Below are 23205 nucleotides of genomic sequence, written 5' to 3'. Positions count from 1 at the left end.
CCCCCCCCCCCTCCCCAGTACGCTGTAATAATCCCTGCCATGTGGAGAATATACACTGGAAACGGGCATCTCTTTCTCTCTCCTCTCGTATGTCCCCATGAGCTCGGCCTGATCCTGTCAATTACAGCAGGACAGGTACCTCAGGTAAAGAGGAGTCTCAGTGATCCACAAAGTGCAATATGGAGCTCTTATGAGGCACAGACTGTGGCTCTGATAAAGTGAGAAGCTCTTTATTTTTTACTGCTGCTGAAAAAACGTTAGCTTCTCTTGTAATTGAATGCTGAGGAAATGCTATGAATGAAATGGGTGATTATAAACAACACGCTGGTGAGAACAACTGGGTTCATGGATGTCTCCATCAGTAGACTTATTCATGAGCTGTTCAATTTTTTTTTTTTAAAGATAACTTTTAGTTTACAAGTTTGTGTGATTTATAAAATCACAAAAGAACCTGTAGGCACTGTGTGATTTTACTGTTGTGTAGCATTACATGTCATACTATTTAATACAGCAGATGTGGAGAGCTAAATACAAGAGATAAATGCTTTTATGTATTTAGGTCTTACTGTAACATAATTAACACTGATATACACTTTTACCATAGATATTGTTCATTCAATTCAACACTGATACATGACACACTGATATGTTTTAGTTATGCAAAAATAAAATGTATTCTGTGGTTTTGGTAACCTTTGACCCCTCACCCCTTTTCCACAGTGCAGTAAAGGCAAAGTAGGGACACGAGACACATAGGTTTGGCACATAAATAATACATGCGTGTGGGTCAAGGATAGTTCATTAAAAGTCCACATGAGATGGGATGGCTTTAAAGGAGAACACACAGTGGAGACTTTTTGGATCTCTCTTCACTGGGTACTGTTCCTGAAGTGGTCTCCTCCTCTCTGCTGCTATTTTTCTGGGAGTTCTCTTCTTTGGCTCCTGAAAAAAAGTGTTTGTTTACTCACAGTAACTTTTCTGATATTTCTATTGTTTTATCTTGTCAGCGTTCTCACCATTATTTTTCTCCCTATCAGTTTCCTCAGCATCAATTTCATTATCACTGGGCTCAAGGTTTTCCTGTGTAAAAACAAATATGAGTTAATCACATGTCACAGTTAATTGTGTCTCACTGTCCCCCAAACTACTGCTACTACTACTACTACTGCTACTTGATAACAATACTCACATGAAACGCGTGTCTTTTGATTTTCTTTCTCTCTTTGAGTTGGTAATATCTGGAATAATCAAGAATGAAAATAGGTTTACATGCGATTGCCAAGAGACTAAGCTGATACTAATTTATTTACAATAGTGTGTTTTGGAGAACAGTGCCTTTTGACTTCCTGACTTTTTCTTTTGTCAAACAGCCAAGAGAAACAAATGGTACTGTGAAATATTTATGAGTCTGATTAGTGCCTCACATCTGTCTTCCTCTGTGCAGTTCAAATGACAAACAGGTTGCTGTTGATTCAGACCAGCAGTTTTTAAAGTAAGATGCTTTTATCTCTTAGCAATAAAAAGCCACGTGGCAAATCTCTTCTGGTTTTATCTCAATTATTAAAATGGTTTCGACAATCAGAACAACCCCCGCTTTCACAATCTGTTCTTACACGATCTTGTGTTTATTGTAGGCAATGATTTTACATTTAGACAGCTGGTCAGTTATGTTATTTTCCATGACTTATGTGTCAATATATAAGTATAACCTGATAACATTAGTCTGCCTTGGTGTCAGCTGGCTGATTTAATAGCAGCTGCAGATGCACTAACCAAATCGCAGGTTACAAATGTCAGCATTCTTTGCAAAATGCTGATATTTCTCTGGCATTGAAAACTAAAGAATTAATCGACAACATACCTTCAATTAAAGTGTTTTTGTTTTTATCAGCAAACGAGACATGATAAAACTCAGCTTCTGTTAACATTCTTATTGTGTTATATTTCCTGCGTTGATATCCCTATACATTGCTTTAAATGTAAAGAGCACAGACAGTGTGTACTAAAGGATCACAGCAATAGTGTCACTTATCCTTACTACATTTCAAAGGTACACCTGTTACTTCTCGGTACATGTGCAGTATTCCACCCACCGTTGCAGATAGGAGTTGCAGTCCCTGGTGGAAGGTTTATTTGTCCTCTTCTGTCCATCTTCTGTCCATGTCGTGCTAGCACCTACCCCCACATGCACCCTGCCTGCAGCTCCAGAGGCAATGGGCATCTCTGCCAGTAACAACTACAGATTTAGGAAATCCCAAAATAAACCCACAATCATTTGAAAGCAGCCCTGATGTTGCAAGTGTGCTGAAAGTAAATCTTGCCTTGCAGGATTTCACACACTCCTATTCCTCTTGTTGTTGACCGGCTGTTTGCTGTGTGAGCAGGAAAATGTGGTGGTGGAGTTTATGGAGGTGTTTGTTGTTGTATCCATGGCAACAGTGTATTCAAAGAAGGGAACAGCAGTGAGACCTCTGAATGAATGGAAGAACTTTACCGTATTTTACTTCAGATTACCTTACTTTGCTTGACTTTACTTCAAATTACTTAACATTTATTCTACCTACTTTACATTTCTCGACTTTACCGTTCTTTATTTTACCCACTTTACTTCAAATTACTTGACTTTTATTCTACCCACTTTTACTTGACTTTACTTCAAATTACTTAACATTTATTCTACCTACTTTACTTGTCTCGACTTTACCGTACTTTATTTTCCCTTCTTTACTTTACTTGACTTAACCTTACTTGACTTTATTCTACATACTTTACTTAATTACTTGATCTTTTACCAATCAAGAAAAACAGCCTTTGTCATGGTGAGCATGCTTGAATATACATAGATCTCCTTGGTCTTGAAAAGGTTTCATTTTCTTTGTCATAATGTTTTTATACCGAGGAACTCAGATTACTAATAAAAGCCTATTTTGTAAGCAGACATATTGAACTCACTGAAATTAAGTATTAAACCCTTAGATTATTAATCTCAAGTTTCATATTTCTTAATGAGTCTAGAAAAAATCAATAAAAAAAAATTATAATCAAGAATATGACATTTGAGTGTGATGTTTTGCTTTTTTATTTCATGATCACAGCAATGGTAAGCCGTTTGTGTTACTTCACTTTCCCTTACAAAAAACGAACAGTTGTAATCATCAAGAAAGATTTCAGGAACACTTTATTCTCTTGAGCATACAAAGAAATGAGAAACAAACAGAACTGTAGCATTTAACAGTTGAGATTAAATGAATCCGATGTCCCAACATTAATCCATCAATCATTGAAGTTTCTGATTGATAACCTTTACATATTATCAGCATGTTAAGGTAACCTGTATGACTTTCTTAAGATTCTTCCTTCTCGTCTCCGTGTGTGATGATGTAGCAGAGGGACTTGTAGTCGATGTTGCCCGTTGGGTCAATAGGAGCGAGAGCAAAGGCCTGATCAACCTAGAGGTTCATCAATGACAATTTACCAGGTGAAAAATATTATCTTACAGCATAGTCCATGTATCACTATAAAGACAAAAGAGAACACAAACCTCCTCTGCTGTGAATTTATCCGCCTGGTTCATCAGTAATCGTTTAAACCTGCAGGATAAAATGCAAAAGGAGACGATAAATGAGATAATGAAATGTTACTGATGATATGTAAAATATAAATAATGGAAAAGCTATTTAATATTTATCTTACTCATCCTTATTAACAAAGCCTGTCCCATTCGGGTCAAAAAGCTTGAAGGCTCCCAGTATGGTGTCTTCAGGATCGGTGCCTGGAGGACAACAACGCTTCGTCAAGCATCTTCATCAAAGTAAATTAAGAGATTAGTTTGAACTTCTGTAGAAGCTCTTACCGTTGAGTTTCTCTCCAAAAAGAGACAGGAACACGGTGAAGTTGATGGGACCCTTCCCCTCATTCAACATCCCCTCCAGCTCTTCATCATCAACATTAAGCTTCCCTGATACACAGGAGCCCACAGAGAATATGAGCACGTACAGTAAATACAGTTAAATATATCAAATGCATTAAGAACAGCAGGTTGCATCAGTAGATGCTTTTTGTTTTAACAGAAAAAGAGTTAAAGATAAAGAAAATACCCAGCTGTCCATAGGTCTCCTTTAGGTCCTGTTTTTTGATAACACCATCTCTGTCTTGGTCAATGCACCCAAAAGCCTACAAGATAAAGAATGAGAAATATTGAAATTGAATACAAAATAAGTACATGTTTGAGACCTTCAGATGACGAATATATGTTGAATTGCATATAAACCTTTACTGTTTCAAATTAAACTCCAATGCAACAGTTAATTTTACAATTTGTATTAAATATAATGACAAATATATATGTTTTCTTTGGAGTTATATAGGTTTTTCTCGTAAAGGGAGCTGTTATATAAAAATAGCCATGGTAAATGTTGCGTACAGTACCCTGATGCTTTTTACCAATATTGATTCATTTACTTCGCTTGCCATTGTCATATATTTTCTGACAATTTGGCCACTTCAATCATTCTTATATGGATTAAAGTTCACTGAAGTCAAGTAGCTTAGATACTCCCTTAGACACCCTTTCTCTATTTCCCTTCTCATGCATAGGTTTGAAAATAAAAAATCACAGGTTCCTACATCGTTTTTTTTAAAGGGAGCTGCTGAAGGCAGGGACTTTGCAGTACTGTACCTCTTTGAACTCCTGAATCTGTGACTGCTCAAACATGGAGAAGACATTGGAGCAGGACTTCTGTGCTCCCCTCTGTCTCTTATTGGAGGCCTTCTTACTTGCCTGAAAAGATGCACACAAACACATTCAGTGTACTCACTTAAAAGTATACAAACATTTATAATATAGAATAACAACTGATCACAGACTTCAAGTATTGCTTGACTGAAAACGCTCACTGACTTACCATGTCTGAATGATCGAATGCTCCCAGCAGAGTGTGATGCTGGGGTGGGTTTTATGTAGCGCCCATCTTATCTTTTACTTTCCTATAATAGCCTGTGGTGGGCAGCACAGTCCCTTACATGGCCATCACTGCTGTCCGTATGCTTCTGAAGGTACCTGATAAGAGTTGAAGCTGCAGGATTCCTCTGAGCTTGAAAATAGAGATATGAAGTGCATGGAGGGGCGTAAGTGACCTCTGACGTCACTCAACCAATGAAGTTACTCCTCTGAGGTCAAAGCAAGCCATGTATTAACTTCAATGTATGTTTTATGTGTTTTTCTCCTTTTTTTCACACAACATTGTGTGATGATACACAGCAGATTTCCTAAGCATATAATGAGTTCCTATTATTCCAACGCATTGGTAAACTGAGAGGTCTCCCAGGCAGAGAAAGGGGGCAGTATATGAACTATTCTACTATTATTTCATACTTCTCTGATTTTGAAAACTGTTTAAGCAGCGGGCACCAAGTGAAATAAGTAGGGATACTACTGAAGATGTGTCTTAACTAACTTTAGACAGCATTTGCTATTCCAGTAGAAATGAAAGTGATAATAAGTTACAAGATCTAGATACATAAACAACATCTGCTTTTCCATTTCAGCTGTGGTATTATATACAATATTTGGTAATTAAACTGATATTTACATACATTTAAATATAATAGTTGAGTTTATTAAAGCATTTTTATTTAAAGTTGGGCTTATTCAAATCGAAAGCACTTTTCATCATGCACATTTGGAAACTACAACGTACTGGCTAAATATGCATATAGATCTGTATAATTTAAATATACATGACAAAGGAATATTTCATTTCTCACAAACAGAAATCACTACATAACAAAGCAATATATTTGGTTTAGTCATAGATCGTAGCAGCATTTACAAATGGATTCCCTGGGTTATACATGTCATGTACAAGTAATGTAAGGAACAGGTTCGCATGGGTGTTATACCATATCCCCAATCAAACATTAACCATTGTTGAAATGGGCCAGTTCATACCCAAATATTATCAATAGGCAGTGATACACAAATTCAGAAACATTACATGTTTACTACAATCTGGTCTAATGCTACCAAATACTATAATAAAATACAGCTTGCTTTCTTGTCGGTACATCGTCCATCTGTGGGTGCCTTGACCGAAACACATCCCTCAGAGCCTGAAAAAGGCCGGAGCTGCCATCTGTGAATGACTTGTCATCAATGTTCTCAGATCACAGTTCAGTTCACTGGGTCAGCATGCAGGCAGCCATCTTACAGGCCACTGCTGAGATAAGGGCGGCTCCACGACCGCTCCCCTCCTCCGACTGGATGAAGGTGATGTCACAGTGAGGCGTGAGGTCCCTGACAATTTGGTGGAATCTTACACGGAACCTGAGATAAAGGAAAAACTGTCAAATCTCCAACTTCTTTTCCACATCCTCTCTATTGTTTAGTCGTCCAATCAAGATTTATTTACTCCAATAAAGATTTGGAGAGTTAAATATAAGTCCACGAGCACTGCATTTTGGGTACATCTAATCAATCACCAAGTATTTTCCGGTATATAAAAAATTGGGATATTAGAAAGTCTCAAACATGGATTCCTCACCATGGGTGCAGCTTGTAGACGGATCCATCAACCCCCACTGTGATCTTCAGGGCTTCTTGGCTGCGTCGTTCCCTCATCCGGTTGATCACAGCTGCAAGCCCAGCGCCGCACATATGTGAAGAGCGAGTGGAGACGCTCTCACACACCAGACGCACAATGTCACAGTCCAGCTCTGACGGCAGAACACCCAGCGAGGACAGGATGTTGTAAATTTGCTTTCTGTCCCCAGTGTCACTGAAAAAAAGGCAAAAGTTGACAATACATAAATGCTGATATCACAAATGTGTGTATTTATAGTATAAAAAAAAACACCAATTATATTTTGCATTCATTTAAATGTCTAATTAGTTGTCTACAAATATTGTAGTAGCTCACAATTGAATTGTAGCTTTTTGTATTGCTTCCTACTATTTCCCATCAACACCGTCATGTGAGGTGATGTCATTAGGATATAACACAACAGGCTTTACATTATTATTATTTGTTATTATATGTGTTTCTTTCCCTCTCTGATTATGATACGAATGTTTGTCTTTAATCATCTTCATTTGAAGTCCTCTTTTGTCAAATGTCTAATAGGAAACATTCATCTATGTTTTTAAGTTGTCTTATTGGGAGGACAACAGCAGCCATGGCAGTATTTATTGATGCTCACCTCTCCATCTGTGAGACAAAGCACGTCTCAAAGCTCCCACGTGTCTTCAGCTGCTCTGAGGCCTCACCGTTAAACAGCAGGTCTTCATTCACCAGCTTCATCAGAACAAGCCTGACCAGCTCTCCCATATACTTCCCACTGATCAGCTTCTCATATCTACCAGAGGCGAAAAACAAGAGAAGAGACAGGTAATTATAAATACATATATATATAGGAAGGCTGGGAACTCAAGGAGAGGATGTTGAAATTGGGGAAGGAACAGGAAGCAAGTGCACGTCACAAAACGAAATTTAAAAAAAGGGGAACGGATGAAGATGACAACGTCAGTGCTAAAAAGGCTCAATGAGGCTGGGCTCAGCAGTTGTCTGTGTTAAGGGACTGCCAGTGCAAAAGGTAAACAGCCATTAGGCCTACAGGCACTATGGCAAGCAGAGGAGAGGGGTCATTAATCTGACACCCCCGCACACTGACTGACCACTGACGTATGAGGGCTCTGGCCATTTACAGTCATCCTCAGGAAAAACAACTGGTAGCTTAGCAACCACACAGAGAGCTCAAGTGAGAGTCAGGTGAGTATTGCCGCAGAAGGATGATTAATTTAGAAAAACAATAAGACAATGAGGGAGGAAGTGCTTGTCAGACTTTAAAATACAATGTCAATCTCTCAATCTGAGAAGCTTTAATGGCATATTACTTTGAGCACAAACACTTGAGTTAATAAGGTAGATGAAGTTGGTAGACATGTGGAGTTGGGTCAAACGAATGACGAGGTTTAATGTATGTGACTGAATCTTTGAACTGAATGCACTCACAGCTGCCGTCCGGGGTTAATGGAGTTCTCATCCACCACTCTGTCGTACTCCAGTCTGAACTCCTCCAGCTCCCCGTTGTTTCCGAATGCACCCCACTCTGTGTTCACACACATCCGGCCCTCCTCCCCTTCCACCAGCTCCACAGTCCTCATCTCCTCCATGTAACATGCGTTACAGCCAGTGCCTGGTGTCAAGAAAAGCAAAAAAACACACTTTAAATATGCTTGAGTCTACATGTCTGTGTGCATGGATACATGTTCATGAGTGCATATCAATATCACGTGTTACTATTTACCAACAATCATCCCAACTTCGCAGCTGCGATCCTCATAGTAGCAGGAAATCATGGTGGCTACTGTGTCATTCACCATGGCAACCACATCCATCTCAAAGTCCTAAATGACGACATCATATTTAGAGTCATCCAGCTGTATATGGTCTGGTTTATTAAAAAAAAGACACTTCTAATAAGCAGTAACTCACCCCTCGTCTCTTGATAGCATCTCTGAGTAAGCCAACAATGTTGTTCCCTTCTGCTCCAGAAGCCTTGAAGCCTTTGGTCCAGTTAAGCAGGATACCCTGTGGAAAGAAAACATATAAATATAAATTAAGGAAATATAAGATACATAACTTTTATAGGTCTAGCACTGTTGACCGATCTTGGGATTGTTTAAAAGTATGCCCAATGTAGTGTATAACATCCTACCTTGTCAATGTCCTCATGCCTTACTGGAAAGGAAAAGGTGAAACCCAGAGGAAGCTTCTTGTGCTTTAAATGATGTCTGTCCAAAAAGTCGGACATACACTCTGCTATGTAGTCAAAAAGCTGCAGAAAGAGAGGATAATATGAGATGTGGAAAAATTATCATTCTAACATCATTCTGTATTTACAAAAGAACAACCTTAATACATTTCTTTTTGGCAATCTTTGATTTTGAACATACAAAATTGTCAAACACAATAGCGTGAGGAAACATGAACATGAATAACACTGGAAAAGAATTGCCATGCTAACCATTTCAGCAGTGCCCGTCATGGCATCTTCAGGAATGGAGTACATCTGGTTCTTGGTCTCCACCTTCCAGATCCTCTCTTCATCTTCACCCACCTTCACAAGCATCACGCGGAAGTTGGTCCCCCCCAGGTCGAGAGCCAGGAAATTTCCCACTTCTGCTAAAACACACACTACATCTGAACGTGCACGTAATGGCTTTACCTGCACAGGTGATAATCATGAGATAACAAAAAAGAACTATGCGATCCTCTAATGGTGAAAGAATGAGTTTCTACCTGATCCTTCAGGGGTGGAGCAGACATATGTTGGAAGCATTTTGACACTAGCCTCATCGTGCGTCTCTAAACGCAATCCTCGGTCCATCTCGCGCTGCATCCTCTTCATGACTTCTTTTAGCTCTTCCTTCTTCAAACTGAAGTCTGACAGGATCTCCTCTACCTGCAACAAGAGCAGAGAAGATTTTTCAAAAAGGCCATTCGACATTATTGGTATATATACTGTACATATATGCACTGGAAACACGCTTCTAATCCAAACTGAGAAACAGCTTTTTCAAACTACATGAGGTTTCAAAACAAGAAAGGAAAATCATAAGCGGCAACAGCAGAGAAGGAATCAGAGCACAAACAAATTAGATGAAAAGAGAGAAAAACACTACTTTACAATACAACACAAAGGAAGGAATTGCTGAGGACTCCAATGTCTGCTTCAGAATTGCCACATACAACCATGTTTTCAGTAAATACAGGACAAAGTAGCATCTGAACAACTAATACAATCAAGCTTCTCACCCAGAGTTGCTTCTGAAACAACATGGTGCAGTCTGTGTGTAAAGATTATTGTTAATTCACATAACAGTCACATGGGATAAAAGTACAAATCTCTAACAATACTAACATTACAAATGATTGAAAGCTTTACAAAGTCTTGTCGAACAGAAAAGTGAATCTTACCAAGAGGATTTTATCAACCACAGAGCTGTAGCTACAAGGCATCTCCACCATCTGGTTGGGGTTAGAGCTGACACACGGCATCTTCCCAGGTTTAACTAAATGAGTCTCTGCAAGTGTTTCTAGGTGTGTGGTGAGTGTGTGCCCACCCTGTGTGTGTGCAGAGTCAGTGAAGTGTGAGTTGCACTGAATGAGAACCTCAGCTGATTTTATGCTCAGGTGAAGTGGGCTGGCAACACCAAATACCAACCCCTACCCAAAATCACCCCATCTGGCCACCCGGAATCAAGACGACACACACACGCACACGCACACGCACACGCACACGCACACGCACACGCACACACACACACACACACACACACACACACACACACACACACACACACACACACACACACACACACACACCGTCCACCAGTGGTTTGGGGCGACTGCTTCTGAGTTCCTCTAACTCTTTCTCCGTAGAGCCATCCTCCCTCTGGATGAGACCTAACACACACACAGACACACAGACACACAGACACACACACACACACACACACACACACACACACACACACACACACACACACACACACACACACACACACACACACACACATTCTGTACAAACAGAGTATACCACCCCCCCAAAAAGCCAAAAGTCTACATGACCTACTTTCTTCAAAGTAAGAATCAAGTTTTATAGATTGTTCAGTTTTAATGCAGGCATTTGGATGAGGTTATTTAACATATGTATTCTTATATTTCCTCTATGACTTTCTTTTATATGAAGCTCCATCATAACTGACAAATCACACTCAGACTTGTTCAAGGCATGCCCTTACTGACCTTAGGCATAATAACATACCCAAATACAGTGTACTTTAGTAATAACAAATTGGGATTAATAAGGTATCTTATCTTATCTTATTTTATTACGAACTTCATTAATTATGAATACTTTGTTATCATGACATTTTTAAAAGTTTTACAAATGTTTATAATTATGCAAAAGAAAATATGTTTCGAGTAAGCCTACTCTGCGTTATGTTGCTTGTCTGAAATTGTAGCTTAATCCTGCTATTAATGCCAGGCCAACTTTTAAAAATTAGGCCTTTAAGTCACAGATGTTTACTCGTTCATTAGGTTAAACAAATGAAAATAAAACATAATCTCAAACTAATCACTATAATTCCTCAGTGTGAAGAATTTGCAAGATATAACCTGTGATCCAGAGCTCAACCAACAAGGATAATCACGTACATTTAAAGATGAACCCTGTGATCTGAACTTATCATTATTTTTACTTTGAGCAATATCCAATGTTGCAAGGTTGCTTAAATAAACTTAAGAGTCACGCAAACATTTGTAAAATGAGTAACATATCTAAAATTAGTAACAGCAAGGGGTGAATGTCCTCTAAAACTAACAAGTGAAGGCCATGTGTGCTTATCAGCTCCAGTATAGTTTACCTAACCAAAACGTTGTTACTGTTTTTAGCTCTGACCCCTGGCTATGACAGTGACCCTCTCCCCTAGTGCCCTGTCAGTAGGAGAGATGTCACTGACACATACATTTATTTAAAAAGAATGTATTACTGCTAGTAATGTAATCTACATATTTATTTTTTTTAAACTCTCTTTTCAGAATGAAACAGATAACTTTTTTCAAAAAATATATTTCTCTGTAAATGTATACTTTAGTGCCTTTAAGTTAAAGAAAACATTTTTTTACATCATGGACGACAAGTATCTCCTTGTAAAGCTCATGACACTTACTGTTATATTACTGTAAGATAGATAGATAGACAGATAGATAGATAGATAGACAGATAGATAGATAGATAGATAGATAGATAGATAGATAGATAGATAGATAGATAGATAGATAGATAGATAGATAGATAGATAGATAGATAGATAGATAGATAGATAGATAGATAGACAGATAGATAGATAGATAGACATATAGAGATAGATAGATAGATAGATAGATAGATAGATAGATAGATAGATAGATAGATAGATAGATAGATAGATAGATAGATAGATAGATAGATAGATAGATAGATAGATAGATATAGATATAGATAAATAGATGGGTAGATAGATATTTTATTTACCTTATCCATCGTATCACAACGAGGATTAAATCCTTAATGTCCCGCAGACCATCTGTACCCTGCTGTAGAAATTTCCTTTTTTTCCCCGATGGAGATTCACAGTTTTCGGCTCTAATTGTATTTGAACTTGGCGTCCGTGCATGAGGTGCAGAGAAAATGTAATCCTTAACTTCTCACCTACATAATGTTTTATCAGCAATCCAAAACACGATTACATATCTGCAGTAAATTCAAGCCTGCATTTTTAAGTATTCACCTTAATTCCTACAAAAACCCATGCATTTGTTTTAACCTGTGGATTGTATCTTCTTCCTTGTAGTTATCTGGCCCGGTTAACAGCCGCATCGACGCACTGGCGTGCCATCAGCTCCAACACTCAGTTAAACAAGAACAATTAAAACATTGCATCCAAGTCTTCCTTCGAGGGTTGTACACCACGTTTAGAGCATCACAAATATTGAGCAAGCCTCCAATTAGCTGGCCTTGTTAATGACCTGAATATTTTTAACGCAGCCAACTCGAGGAAGGAAAAAGGCATTTCTTCCTCTGGAGCAGCAGTCCTGTCAACAGGCTTAGCGGTTTCCATGCCAAAACGATTTTATTGTGTTTCCTTGGAAATGAATTACAGGCACACCTCTGCCATGGAAAACACTTACCACTGAGTTAAGTAGCCAGGAGCAAATTGTTTAATGGAGCAAGATTACCAGAGAAAACATCAATTGAGAGTGCCATGTTTTACAAAAAGTTAGACCCAGAGGGTAACCAAGCTCTTTACAATAGAACAAAACAGAATATAGACTATTTTGTAACTGTCCACTCAAAAAAAATCTCACTTGAATAGGCTACTTTAGCGACAACAACACACTTAAATAAAATAGGCTACTTTTGGTAAAAACAACAATAAAATGATTTGGCTCCACGGTTCCTATTAAAATGTTAAAATATGAATAGAAATTAATGAATAGACATGTTAAAAAATGTATATATTATAAATAAATGTGTTAAGTAAAATGACAAGAAGGACAAAAAAAAAGGAAAACCAGAATTAAATATGTTGACCCAGTATCTTCATTATCGACAAAGATCTAAAATTGTCCGATAGAAAAAAAGAGTATCCTTCTTATTTTATGAATGAATTTAATCAGACATTTCATAATCAACATTCATTGCATTGCTCAACTGAAATGAGGGCTTGGTTTTCTTCTTCTTCTTCTTCTTCTTCTTCTTCTTCTTCTTCTTCTTCTTCTTCTTCTTCTTCTTCTTCTTCTTCTTCTTGAAACACATATTTTATTGTGCATTTGTTGAAAAACTTCAATATCATTCAAAAATGTGATACCTTCTCCTAGGAACCTTTCCTACCAGACTATGAAGTGCTCCACCGGAGGAATTATATAGTCGCACCGTTTCAGGATCGTGACGTGGTGATTGGTCATATTGAAAAGTACTAGGTTAGTGTCAACAACAGTGTGATAAAGCCACATTACAGCTGCTTTATATGTCAACAAGTTTCAGTTTATGTGGAATAAACAGTTTATTCGGTTGTTTGGACGGTAACCCAACGGTTTGCTGCTGATTTGTCTGGTAAGTTCGTTAAGGCCTAACGGAGACCTGATATAATTTGTAGCTAGCAGCATGCTAAACTTGATTTCAGAAGTATAAGTTAGCTTTGCACGTTTTTAAACTTCATTTGCATGGCACCTAGCCTGTGGTAATATTGTACCACTTACTGTCACTTATCACATGTGTCGTTTCCTTGAGAAACAGATGTACTTAAGCGAGTGTTGGGTAGCTAATAATAAGGCGGCTACTTTCACTTCTAAGCTAGCTCTTGTCAACTGTAGGCTACCTCTCAAGTTTCTTTGCTCTCATATTGTTAGCGTGGCTAGCTGGCTAAACTGGATGAGGGATTATGCTCTCATGTGACTTTGTCTCGTCTTCCAAATTAGATCATCAGGGTGATCGTATCTGCTGTGACTGACTGACCAGGACTCTCACGGCGGCATCATGAAGCTCTACAGCATCAGCATCCACCACAAAGGAGGGACCAAAGCCAACCTCCTCAAATCGGCCTACGACCTCTCCTCCTTCAGCTTCTTTCAGCGCTCCAGGTCGGTCCCCTGTATATATCATCTGACCTATTTTTAGAGTATTGGACTCTTTTGTTCTCATGTTCTGTGTGGAGATGGAGAGAGAATTATAATAGTAACACTGTGGTCTTTTACACATCAGTTTTGTTTGGGTTCAAAGCAATTGCATACGAAAATACATTGTATAGTCTAATTTGTTGCCTGATCATACGTGGAGACTTTTCCATTGGTGACCTTATTGTTTTGGCTTGTTTAGTGTTCAGGAGTTCATGACCTTCACCAGTGCCTTGATTGTTGAACGGACATCACAAGGAAGTCGTGCCTCTGTCAAAGAGCAAGGTAAACATTAGCAGCTTCAGCTCAGGTTACATTTTTCTAAAGTGTGATCATATCTTGCTTTAGTGTTGTTCAGCACTTATTCTGTTCTTTCTCTGTTTGGTACCACCCAGTTTATATAACAGTAAGAACTTTGTTTTGTGTGAAACAAAAGTTAATATTTACAATTGAATCAGCATCCTGGTGGGGGAGTGGTACAGATGTGCATCATACAACATGTGAAGTCCCTGATTCTAACCAGGAACCTTCGTTGGGTGTTGTACCCCTCTCCCGCCAAATGTTTCCTGTGTGTCTTAACATATCAAACATGCATAATGTACAAACAGTTGAAATGGAAGGTCAGTCAGGTAAACAATAAATAAGTCAGGCTTGTCAAAATGATTTCCATACATTACAATGACTAACATTTATTTAAAATATATCACTTTTACTTCTGCTTTTCTTAACAAAGCCAGCCAACTTGTTCTGGGTTAAACCGTACCCTAAAACCAGGAACTGCTTTTATCACACTTCTGTTTTCATCATACTAACCATGGTTTCTCTTATTTGCAGAGTACCTGTGCCATGTGTATGTAAGAAATGACAACCTGAGTGCTGTGGTCATCGCAGATACTGAATACCCTCAGAGAGTCTGTTTCACATTGCTAGACAAGGTGGGTATAGAAACATGTAAATAAAGACACACACTTATTGCACTTTGCTGTCAGCTTCAGTTTTCATATTGTTGTTTGGCTCTTTTCCAGGTATTAGAAGAGTTCTCCAGGCAAGTGGACAGTATAGAATGGCCCTCTGGTAATCCTGACACCATAAACTACAAAGCCTTGGATATTCACCTTTCTAAATACCAGGTCGGTGTGTAATCTGTTTATTAGGAAATATGTCAAAGGAAACCCTTATTGCCTAGGAGTATGAAGAAATATATTGAATTTCCTTAACATGTCTTTTATCATTTTACACTGTTAACTGAAATGTGGTTCGAGTTAAAGATGAAAGATATTAATGAACCAGTTTGTTGCTGTTTAAATATCTTGTTTAATGATACTGTACCTGACCCCTTGTTGTTGTTTATTTCCCCCAGAACCCCAGAGAGGCAGATGCAATGACCAAAGTGCAGGCAGAGCTGGATGAGACAAAGATCATTTTGGTAAAAACCTCCCTAAGCACGGGCCGCATACTTAAACTAAGGGGATGATAGATATTCCTTTTTATATAGAAACATCAGAAGATTTTAGATTTTTCTCTTCATAAAAAAACTGAAACAAGCAAGCTACAGGTCCTGGGCAATCTCTACATGCCAGAGCCATAACGTAGCATTCCCGTTGCACTCTATGTGATTAACAAACCTTTCTGTATCTGTAGCACAACACCATGGAAAGTCTTTTGGAGAGAGGAGAGAAATTGGATGATCTTGTGGCAAAGTCGGAGCACCTTGGAAACCAGTCCAAAGCCTTCTACAAGACTGTAAGTGATGGCTTATTATCTGGACTGACACGTTCATTAACTGTTTAGATGCCTGACTGTTTGCATGTTAACCCTGCAGGCACGGAAACAGAACTCCTGCTGTGAAATCATGTGATGCCGCTGCCTCGTCCTCGAGGACACGCCTCTCTCTGCCTTTCTGATTCTCCTACAACTCCCATCACCCACCAGCCACCAGCTCTCAACACAAAGGACAGAAAGGACGCTTTCATCCGGGTCAGGAGGTTAGGATAACAGCATGAAAAGGTGGAAATGTGACCTGTCCAGACTGAGACTGATGGGGGCTGAAGTGATGGGGTTTGGTCTGGGGAAGAAGTAACATTTGATTTTTTTTTTTTACCCCTCAAAGGGTAAACATCTTGTGGTGTTTCAATACCAGCTGCAGACATAATAGTGTGACGTTGTGTATCGGTGATGTATTGTATAAACGTCCTCAAACCATTTAATGTTATCAGATTGAAACGAATCCTCATAGTTTGAATTCAATTATTAAAATTCTTAACCACAATTGTGCTTCTGCTTCAAGACAACTCTGACAATCACAAGTCTTTATGTAGTGATTTCTAAAGATGCGTCACCGTTAGACCGTTTTTTCTTGCAGGCATAACCTTTGGTGCCCACTAGGTGGCCCTGTTTATTTACTTGTATTCCTCCAGTGAGCCTCAGTATCGAGGTCAATTTAAAAACTCTAATGTGAGTCAGGACAACGGGTGGCTTCTTGGATGTGTGATATCAAAATCTCACAGAATTTTACAATGATTTTGAAAATGTATTCTACTGGATTAAGTTACATGATTTCTTTGATTTTTCTCTGTCTCATAGTTTTAAATGAAACTTTAAACATTCCCACTTTGGGTGAGTGCGTAATGAATGATGATGCATCTTAAAGCTGATAGGAAGGGAGGAAAGATGCTAAGTGCAGAGGGATGTTTCTTCATAAATGCAGCCTTATGCAACCTCCTAACATGCAACCCTGTGTGCTGTTGTTGTAGAAATGATGTGTTCTCATGAAAAGGACAGCACAACAAGCTGTTTTACTTAATATACTGTAGCCATGCTTTTCATTCTGTTAACCGCCAAACGCAACACTTTTTTTAGAGTTCAAGAGCACACTCAGACCTCTGCAGGGGGGGGCCTTCTGTTCCTCTCAAACCCTGGATCCATTTACCATCACTTATTGTGATTCGGAGAAACCTCGACTGCTGCTGCACTCTCTGGCTTCTTATTGTTGAATGTCTGAAAAATGGTCAGACAAATTGGAGGATTTCACATCCAACTCATATTTTAACACACTCCACAATTGACTTTTCTTATTTTTATTGACAGCACTGCTTACTTTGTATGCAGAAATGTCTCTTCAGGAACTGCTGATCAGTTTAGAGATAGATGCCTTGGGTTGTGTATTTTTAGATGTTTCACTGCTCTCTTTCAGCTGTGTGTGTATGATTTGTATATGCAGGCTGTATTGGTGTTGAGTGCCTGTGTGTGAGGACTGGTGTGTATTTGTGTGTGTGATCTGAATTGCTCTTTCTGCTTTTACAGTGTAAATGTTTGTGCAATATCTCTGCAGACTGATGGTATATTTCTCTTAAAGTGGAAAGGATACATTTAAATAATTTCTCATAAAAGAAGGTGAATTAAACTTTGCATATGCTTTGTCCTTATCAATAACTCCCATATGAAGCGTGTCGAGGGATGTTACTAAGATTTGATTAATTGCTTTTTTTCTCCAAAATGTCCTCAATTAATGTGCTAAATTTGAAAATATGTGTGTAACAGTCCACATTAAATGTTTTGATTCTGATGTGGTCTGCAAAATTAAAACCAAGACTTCAGTTAATAAACTGTTATTTTCTGTCTGTATTCACTTTTTGTTTTTGGAGCTCTGATTGTTTACAGAAAATGCCATCTTGGCTAGATAAACACACATGATAGCATCCTACTGGAAGCTGGCATTGAGGTGTTGCAGGAAATCCTATAACACAATGTAAAGGTAAACTTGTTCTTTGAGTGTCAACAGTAGTATCTTTTTCAACATCCATATCTTAACTCAGCAAACTGGAACCTGCACCTTTCCACAGGAAGCTAAGAAGCTGAGGCACCCTTCATGACTTTAATATGAACAGAATCCATTAAGGAACCGAATGAAGTCTAAATGTTACCTGACCTACCATTTTTCCACATTGTAACAAATTAGATTAATTCTCAAATCTGTTTTGCTCTCAAGATACCGCATAGAGCAATGGTGGATGAAGTATTCAGATGCTTGTAAAATTACTCCATTACAAGTAAAAATACTGCATTGAGAACGGTACTTCTTATTAGGAGTAAAAGTACTCATTGCAGACTTGCTCTAAATTATAAATGAAAAAGGAGAAACACTTTACATTTGAAAAGCTACGAATATTTTAAAAGTTATTTATGAGTGTTGTGTCAAACTCAAGCTGTAACATAAATGTAATAAAGTACAAATACAAAATGTTCCTTTCAACTTTAGATTATTAGAAGTATAAAGGGGCACTGAAGGAAAGCAAATACTTTAGTAAATGTACAAACTACTTTCCACCCCAAACGTAGAGGAAACGCCTGATTGATATTAAAAACACAAATAATTCCATCGTTAACTTTAGACAATTTGTACAACCCTACTTCAATCGAACAGAGCGGCCTTGCACAAAACGGCCCGAGGTTCTTTTCTGTGCCAGATATAAAGTACGAGTTGAAATGAAGTACTTGAATGCAGCACGAGAGGCTCACGTCGCTCCTCGCGCGTCCTTCTCAGGTGAGAGGAAAACATGATGGACGGATGAAGTCTGACCGCACACAGCCTCAAAAATGTGGACGGAGGTGAAAAACAGGAGCAGTACTGTCACCGTCGGCGGGAACAGCTCGATGGTAAGAAGCTAAAAGAAAAACAGACGTTTATTTGGTTCCTACAGAAGAGCAACAACGAACCAAAACAAGCCTGTTGATCCGGGAACGAGCCTCTCTCTCGGGATACAGTGCTTCTTTACGAAGGTTACAACCTGACCCATAACTGTTTCACTTGTTTACTAGTCTTCAGTGAGCATTACTAGACTGTTCGACCCTCCAGCTGCAGGAACAAGTGTCTCGACATGATTATTTTGGAAATATGTGTTTCTTATCAGTTCTTACCTGGCACATTTTCTTATCTTTGCTGCCTGTCGTTGCCCTAAGGGCGCTCTGATTTTTCTCTTTGTTGTACTTCCTGCAGCACGGTGTCCACCTCAGCTGATTCAGCACTTTATTTCCACCTTTATTTTTTTCTGTGTGTTTTAAACTATTGTCACCGTGGTTAATGCCTGTCTTTTTAAATGGCACAATCAAGTATCCGATCAGTGTGTCCTCGCAGTGCCCTGTGCTCCACTTCCCTTTTTGTTCAAACATGTATGTTTTGGGCGTTTGCAGATGGTTGACTCAGATCTGACACTTTTACAGAATGTTCAACACAGAAATGGTGAGATTTTTAGAGTTGTATTTCTTCCTATCTTTTTATGTTGGTTTTGTCAAAGTGACAAGTTGTCGTGTTTTTACTACATGTTTGTCCACATTACCTAAATCAGATTGAAGTGGCAGACAAAAGGTGAATTCCTCCTCAGGTAAATTCTAGCAACTTGTCAGCTTTAGATGACTGGCAATCAATACTATTTTTTATTTAGAGCCATGCATGGCAAATGGCCCAGTTTCAAAGTGGCTAAAATATTTAATATGACAAAGGAAACATACTGTATTTGTTGCTCTATGTTCACAGACAAAACCTTTAACTGTTCATTTAGAAAGGGTTGTTATATGAACATTATATTTTATAAACACCAAGAATGCCTATAATTAAACATATTATATTATTTTCCCCATCAATAGAGTCACTGAGTTGTAAAGTAATACCACTAATTCAAAATTATGAGGCAAATGTATCTCTCACAGCGTTTTATATTAGCGCTGTTGGCAGTTATTTGTCAATATGTTTTTCCCCCTTAAAAGGTTCAACTGCAGCTGCTACTCGTCCTTCACACACAGAGGACTCTTTAACTAGCAGCAGTGGAATCATCCCAGGTGACAAAATCTGATGTCTTTACAGACCCTGCACGACCTGTTTCGGAGAGAAACACCTGACTTGGGTTAACAGCAAACAAAGTGTATTTCCCTCAGGGGTCAGCCCACAAACAGAGGAGAACTGAGCTGAACCACCAGCAGCAAAGCAAGCTTAACACAATTCCAAAACATTTTATTTGCCAGATCTTTTATTGGAGTATGACCAAATTGCTGGGGGTTATTTTTGTTTGCCAACACCAATATATCTTTAAATATACTCCCTTTTGAGAGCAGCGTTTTCATCAGACATATTCATAAGTGTATAACGCTTCCATTAGTGTCAGGTCACTAAACCAGATATTGGTAAAGTGCAGTGAAATTCCTCAGGCCCCACAGTGTCCAGTAATATTATGAAGGCAGGCTGCAGAGCTCTGAAAGATGACATTTACAGAAGAGGAGAAATCCCCAAAGCACCAAAAAGATACCCCAGTTGTTTATTTGATGCATGACAGTGCAGGGGAGATTGATAGGTCAATTAAAAGCATGAAAGTTTTCTGTGAAAGAACCGGTTCACTTATATCACCAGGATGAAAAGTAGGTAAACAAATTATTTCTGCAGAAGATACAACGAATCATGCAACCCTGCATATCGTGCATGTGTTCTCATGTATTGGCATGATTATTGTTGTGTAATAACAAGTCTGTTTTTGTGGCTTTAGGTGCCATTGCAGCCACAGTGTTCATTGCCTTTCTACTTGCTCTCTACGCTGTCCTCTGGAAGTGCATGGTGTCGCCTCCACAAAGGTAACAATTACATTTTGTTGACACAGCGTTCTTGAAACTGTCATTTGGTCACCTGCCTGTTAGTGTCACATGTCTGGACTTTGTATCCCAGCTCATCAAAGAAAGACCAATAACCTTGCACGATCGGCACTTTTTCCACTTCATATTAAATTGGGATATCAAATCAAATCAAGTTTTATTTATAGAACACATTTAAAAACGATTATTGGTCGAGCCAAAGTGCTGTACATGTAATAAAAACACTTTACTACAATAACAAGAAAAGACAATAATTTACAACAGAAATATAAAAACAAAACATAGGGAAATGTCCGGAGTCGTACTTAGCTTTGACTAGAAGGCCAGATAGAAGAAGTGTGTCTTTAGTGAGGATTTAAAAACCCCTAGGGTCTGGGCCGACCTCACATGGAGGGGCAGAGTGTTCCAGAGCCTAGGGCCAGCTGCTCCGAAGGCTCGGTCCCCTCGGGTTTTGAGCCTGGTCTTGGGCACTATCAGCAGCAGCTGGTCAGCCGACCTTAAAGCTCTGGCTGGGGTGTGGCGATGGAGAAGTTTGGATATATTAAGCCGCAGTCAGCCCATTTAGTGCTTTGAAAACAAATAAAATGAGTTTAAAATCAATTCAGAACCAAATTGAAAGCCAGTGTAGGCCAGAATTGGGGTGATGTGGTCACGTTTTTTGTGTCCAGTCAGAAGACGCGCAGCTGCGTTCTGGACTAGCTGCAGGTGTTTAATTGAGGCGTGGTCCATACCCACATACAGAGCATTGCAGTAATCCAGTCTTGAGGTAACAAAGGCATTAATCACCCTTTCTAGTTCTTTAAAAGATAAAAACTACTTGGTCTTGGCCAATAGTCTTATTTAAAAAAAAAAAGCATGTTTTGACTATGGAGCTGACCTGCTTATCAAATTTAAAAGCACTATTGAAGGTCACTCCAAGGTTCATAAGAGACGGGAGGATGTTTTTATTGAGAGAGCCCAGAATATCAACCGGGGAGGCTGGAGGTTGGGGTCCAAAAAAGATTACCTCTGTCTTGCTCTCGTTGAGGTTAAGGATATTTTTGCTCAGCCAGAATTTGATCTCTGCTAAGCAGTCCGTCAATAGCTGTAATGAGTTATTGACATTTGAATTGAGAGGCAGATAGATCTGTACATCGTTGGCGTAGCAGTGGAAGGGAATGTTGTGTTTAGTGAGAATTGAGCCTGGGAGCAGTATGTACAGTAGAAAGAGGATGGGGCCCAGGATAGAGCCTTGGGGAACCCCACAGGTAAGAGGGGCTTTAGCAGAGGAGAAGGCACCTAGCTNCCAACCCCAACGCCGTGTCCGAAGTCAGGGTAAGAACGTGTGTTTGTGGAGGTAACTTGGGAAAGGTAGAAACCAAAGGCGGGGTTTTTGTGCCTCAATACTTTGTCGGGACGGCAATTTAGTGGTACGCTTGAGGCAGGTACGCGACTGAGGCGCTGAAGAGTGGTAGAGAGTAGGAGGAACTGGAGTCGCGACGTACAGCACATGGTGAGAGAGTGGGTTGTTTGATGTGACGCTGTGGACCCTATTGACGATCGACGTGGAGAATGGTTTGTACCTATTACGAGTAGTGTGTTGTTTTTTGTAATGTGGAGTTATCCGTGTCTTTGGTCAAACTATGTTGGTATGTCCGAGTTAGGGTTCAGTGTTCTTTCTACGGAAAAGTGACCACTTAGGTGTGTGGTGGTGGGTCCCAGGGGTGATTGACGTAAATGAAGGGTAGGTTGGAGATGGGCCTGTAGTGGTTTAGATCGACTGGGTCAGTACCGGGTTTTTTGAGGATGGGAGTGATTGCAGCCAGTTTGAGGGAGGTGGGTACAATTCCGGAGGTGAGGGAGGAGTTAATTATGTCAGTGATCATGGGTGATATGGCTGGTAGGCAAGCCTTGACCAGGGTGGTGGGAAGAGGATCAAGCTGACAGGTGGTGGTTTTAGCTTTACGGATGAGCTCTGAGATGGTGTATTCCGATGCTGGGGTAAAGATGGAGAGGGAGCTGATGAGTGATGGACCAGTGGTAGACATCCAGGGTGGATCACTTGAGGAGGTGCATGCTGAGGCCAGCTCTAGGTGAATGGTGTTGATTTTGGAGTGAAAAAATTGCAGAAAGTCAGTACATTGGTCAATGGAGATATCTGGAGGAAGGGTTTGAGGAGGCTGAAGTAGGTGACTGACTGTGGAGAAAAGAACTCTGTTGTTACCAGTGCTGATGAGGTTGGAGTAATATGAGGACTTGGCATTGGAAAGTGCGTTCTTGTAGAGGTGAAGGTGATCCGAGTGCATTTGCGTGTGAACTGAGAGTCCGGTGGTCTTGCAAAGCCGCTCCAGTCGGCGGCCAGTTGATT

General features: G+C 39.4%; 4 protein-coding genes across 5 annotated transcripts in view; 2 read left to right on the top strand and 2 right to left on the bottom strand.

Annotated features, from left to right (window-relative positions):
* agpat9l (1-acylglycerol-3-phosphate O-acyltransferase 9, like) overlaps positions 1-1540 on the top strand; it is a 7071-nt gene extending 5531 nt beyond the window's left edge. Inside the window, exon 15 of the mRNA XM_010784334.1 lies at positions 1-1540. The gene's annotated coding sequence lies outside the window, so the exon portion shown is untranslated.
* Positions 1541-3169: 1629 nt separating this feature from the next.
* On the bottom strand, positions 3170-4968 carry myl7 (myosin, light chain 7, regulatory). The gene is made up of 7 exons (XM_010784333.1): positions 4905-4968; positions 4679-4780; positions 4098-4173; positions 3854-3958; positions 3694-3772; positions 3542-3590; positions 3170-3449 (listed from the first exon to the last, which is right to left on the bottom strand). The coding sequence occupies exons 1-7, from the start codon at positions 4905-4907 to the stop codon at positions 3345-3347; spliced, it is 519 nt and encodes a 172-aa protein (XP_010782635.1). The 5' UTR covers positions 4908-4968; the 3' UTR covers positions 3170-3344.
* Positions 4969-5625: 657 nt separating this feature from the next.
* On the bottom strand, positions 5626-12419 carry gck (glucokinase (hexokinase 4)). 2 transcript variants are annotated; one of them, XM_010784331.1, is made up of 10 exons: positions 12082-12419; positions 9300-9462; positions 9025-9194; positions 8716-8835; positions 8493-8588; positions 8305-8404; positions 8010-8193; positions 7198-7353; positions 6543-6776; positions 5626-6325 (listed from the first exon to the last, which is right to left on the bottom strand). In XM_010784331.1, the coding sequence occupies exons 1-10, from the start codon at positions 12088-12090 to the stop codon at positions 6178-6180; spliced, it is 1380 nt and encodes a 459-aa protein (XP_010782633.1). In that variant the 5' UTR covers positions 12091-12419; the 3' UTR covers positions 5626-6177. The 2 variants fall into 2 exon arrangements, with proteins under 2 accessions (XP_010782633.1, XP_010782634.1); XM_010784332.1 differs by having other exon boundaries at positions 9025-9179.
* A 1048-nt stretch (positions 12420-13467) lies between these two features.
* Positions 13468-17846, top strand: ykt6 (YKT6 v-SNARE homolog (S. cerevisiae)). The gene is made up of 8 exons (XM_010784330.1): positions 13468-13662; positions 14028-14189; positions 14425-14507; positions 15057-15157; positions 15248-15352; positions 15583-15648; positions 15864-15965; positions 16045-17846. The coding sequence occupies exons 2-8, from the start codon at positions 14086-14088 to the stop codon at positions 16078-16080; spliced, it is 597 nt and encodes a 198-aa protein (XP_010782632.1). The 5' UTR covers positions 13468-13662; positions 14028-14085; the 3' UTR covers positions 16081-17846.
* Positions 17847-23205: the final 5359 nt, after the last annotated feature.

This window comes from Notothenia coriiceps, unplaced genomic scaffold (assembly GCF_000735185.1).
Source record: "Notothenia coriiceps isolate Sejong01 unplaced genomic scaffold, NC01 NC01_scaffold00026375, whole genome shotgun sequence".
NCBI lineage: Eukaryota > Metazoa > Chordata > Actinopteri > Perciformes > Nototheniidae > Notothenia > Notothenia coriiceps.
Note: the sequence above shows the minus strand (reverse complement) of the source record. Positions and strands in the feature narration are given on the sequence as shown.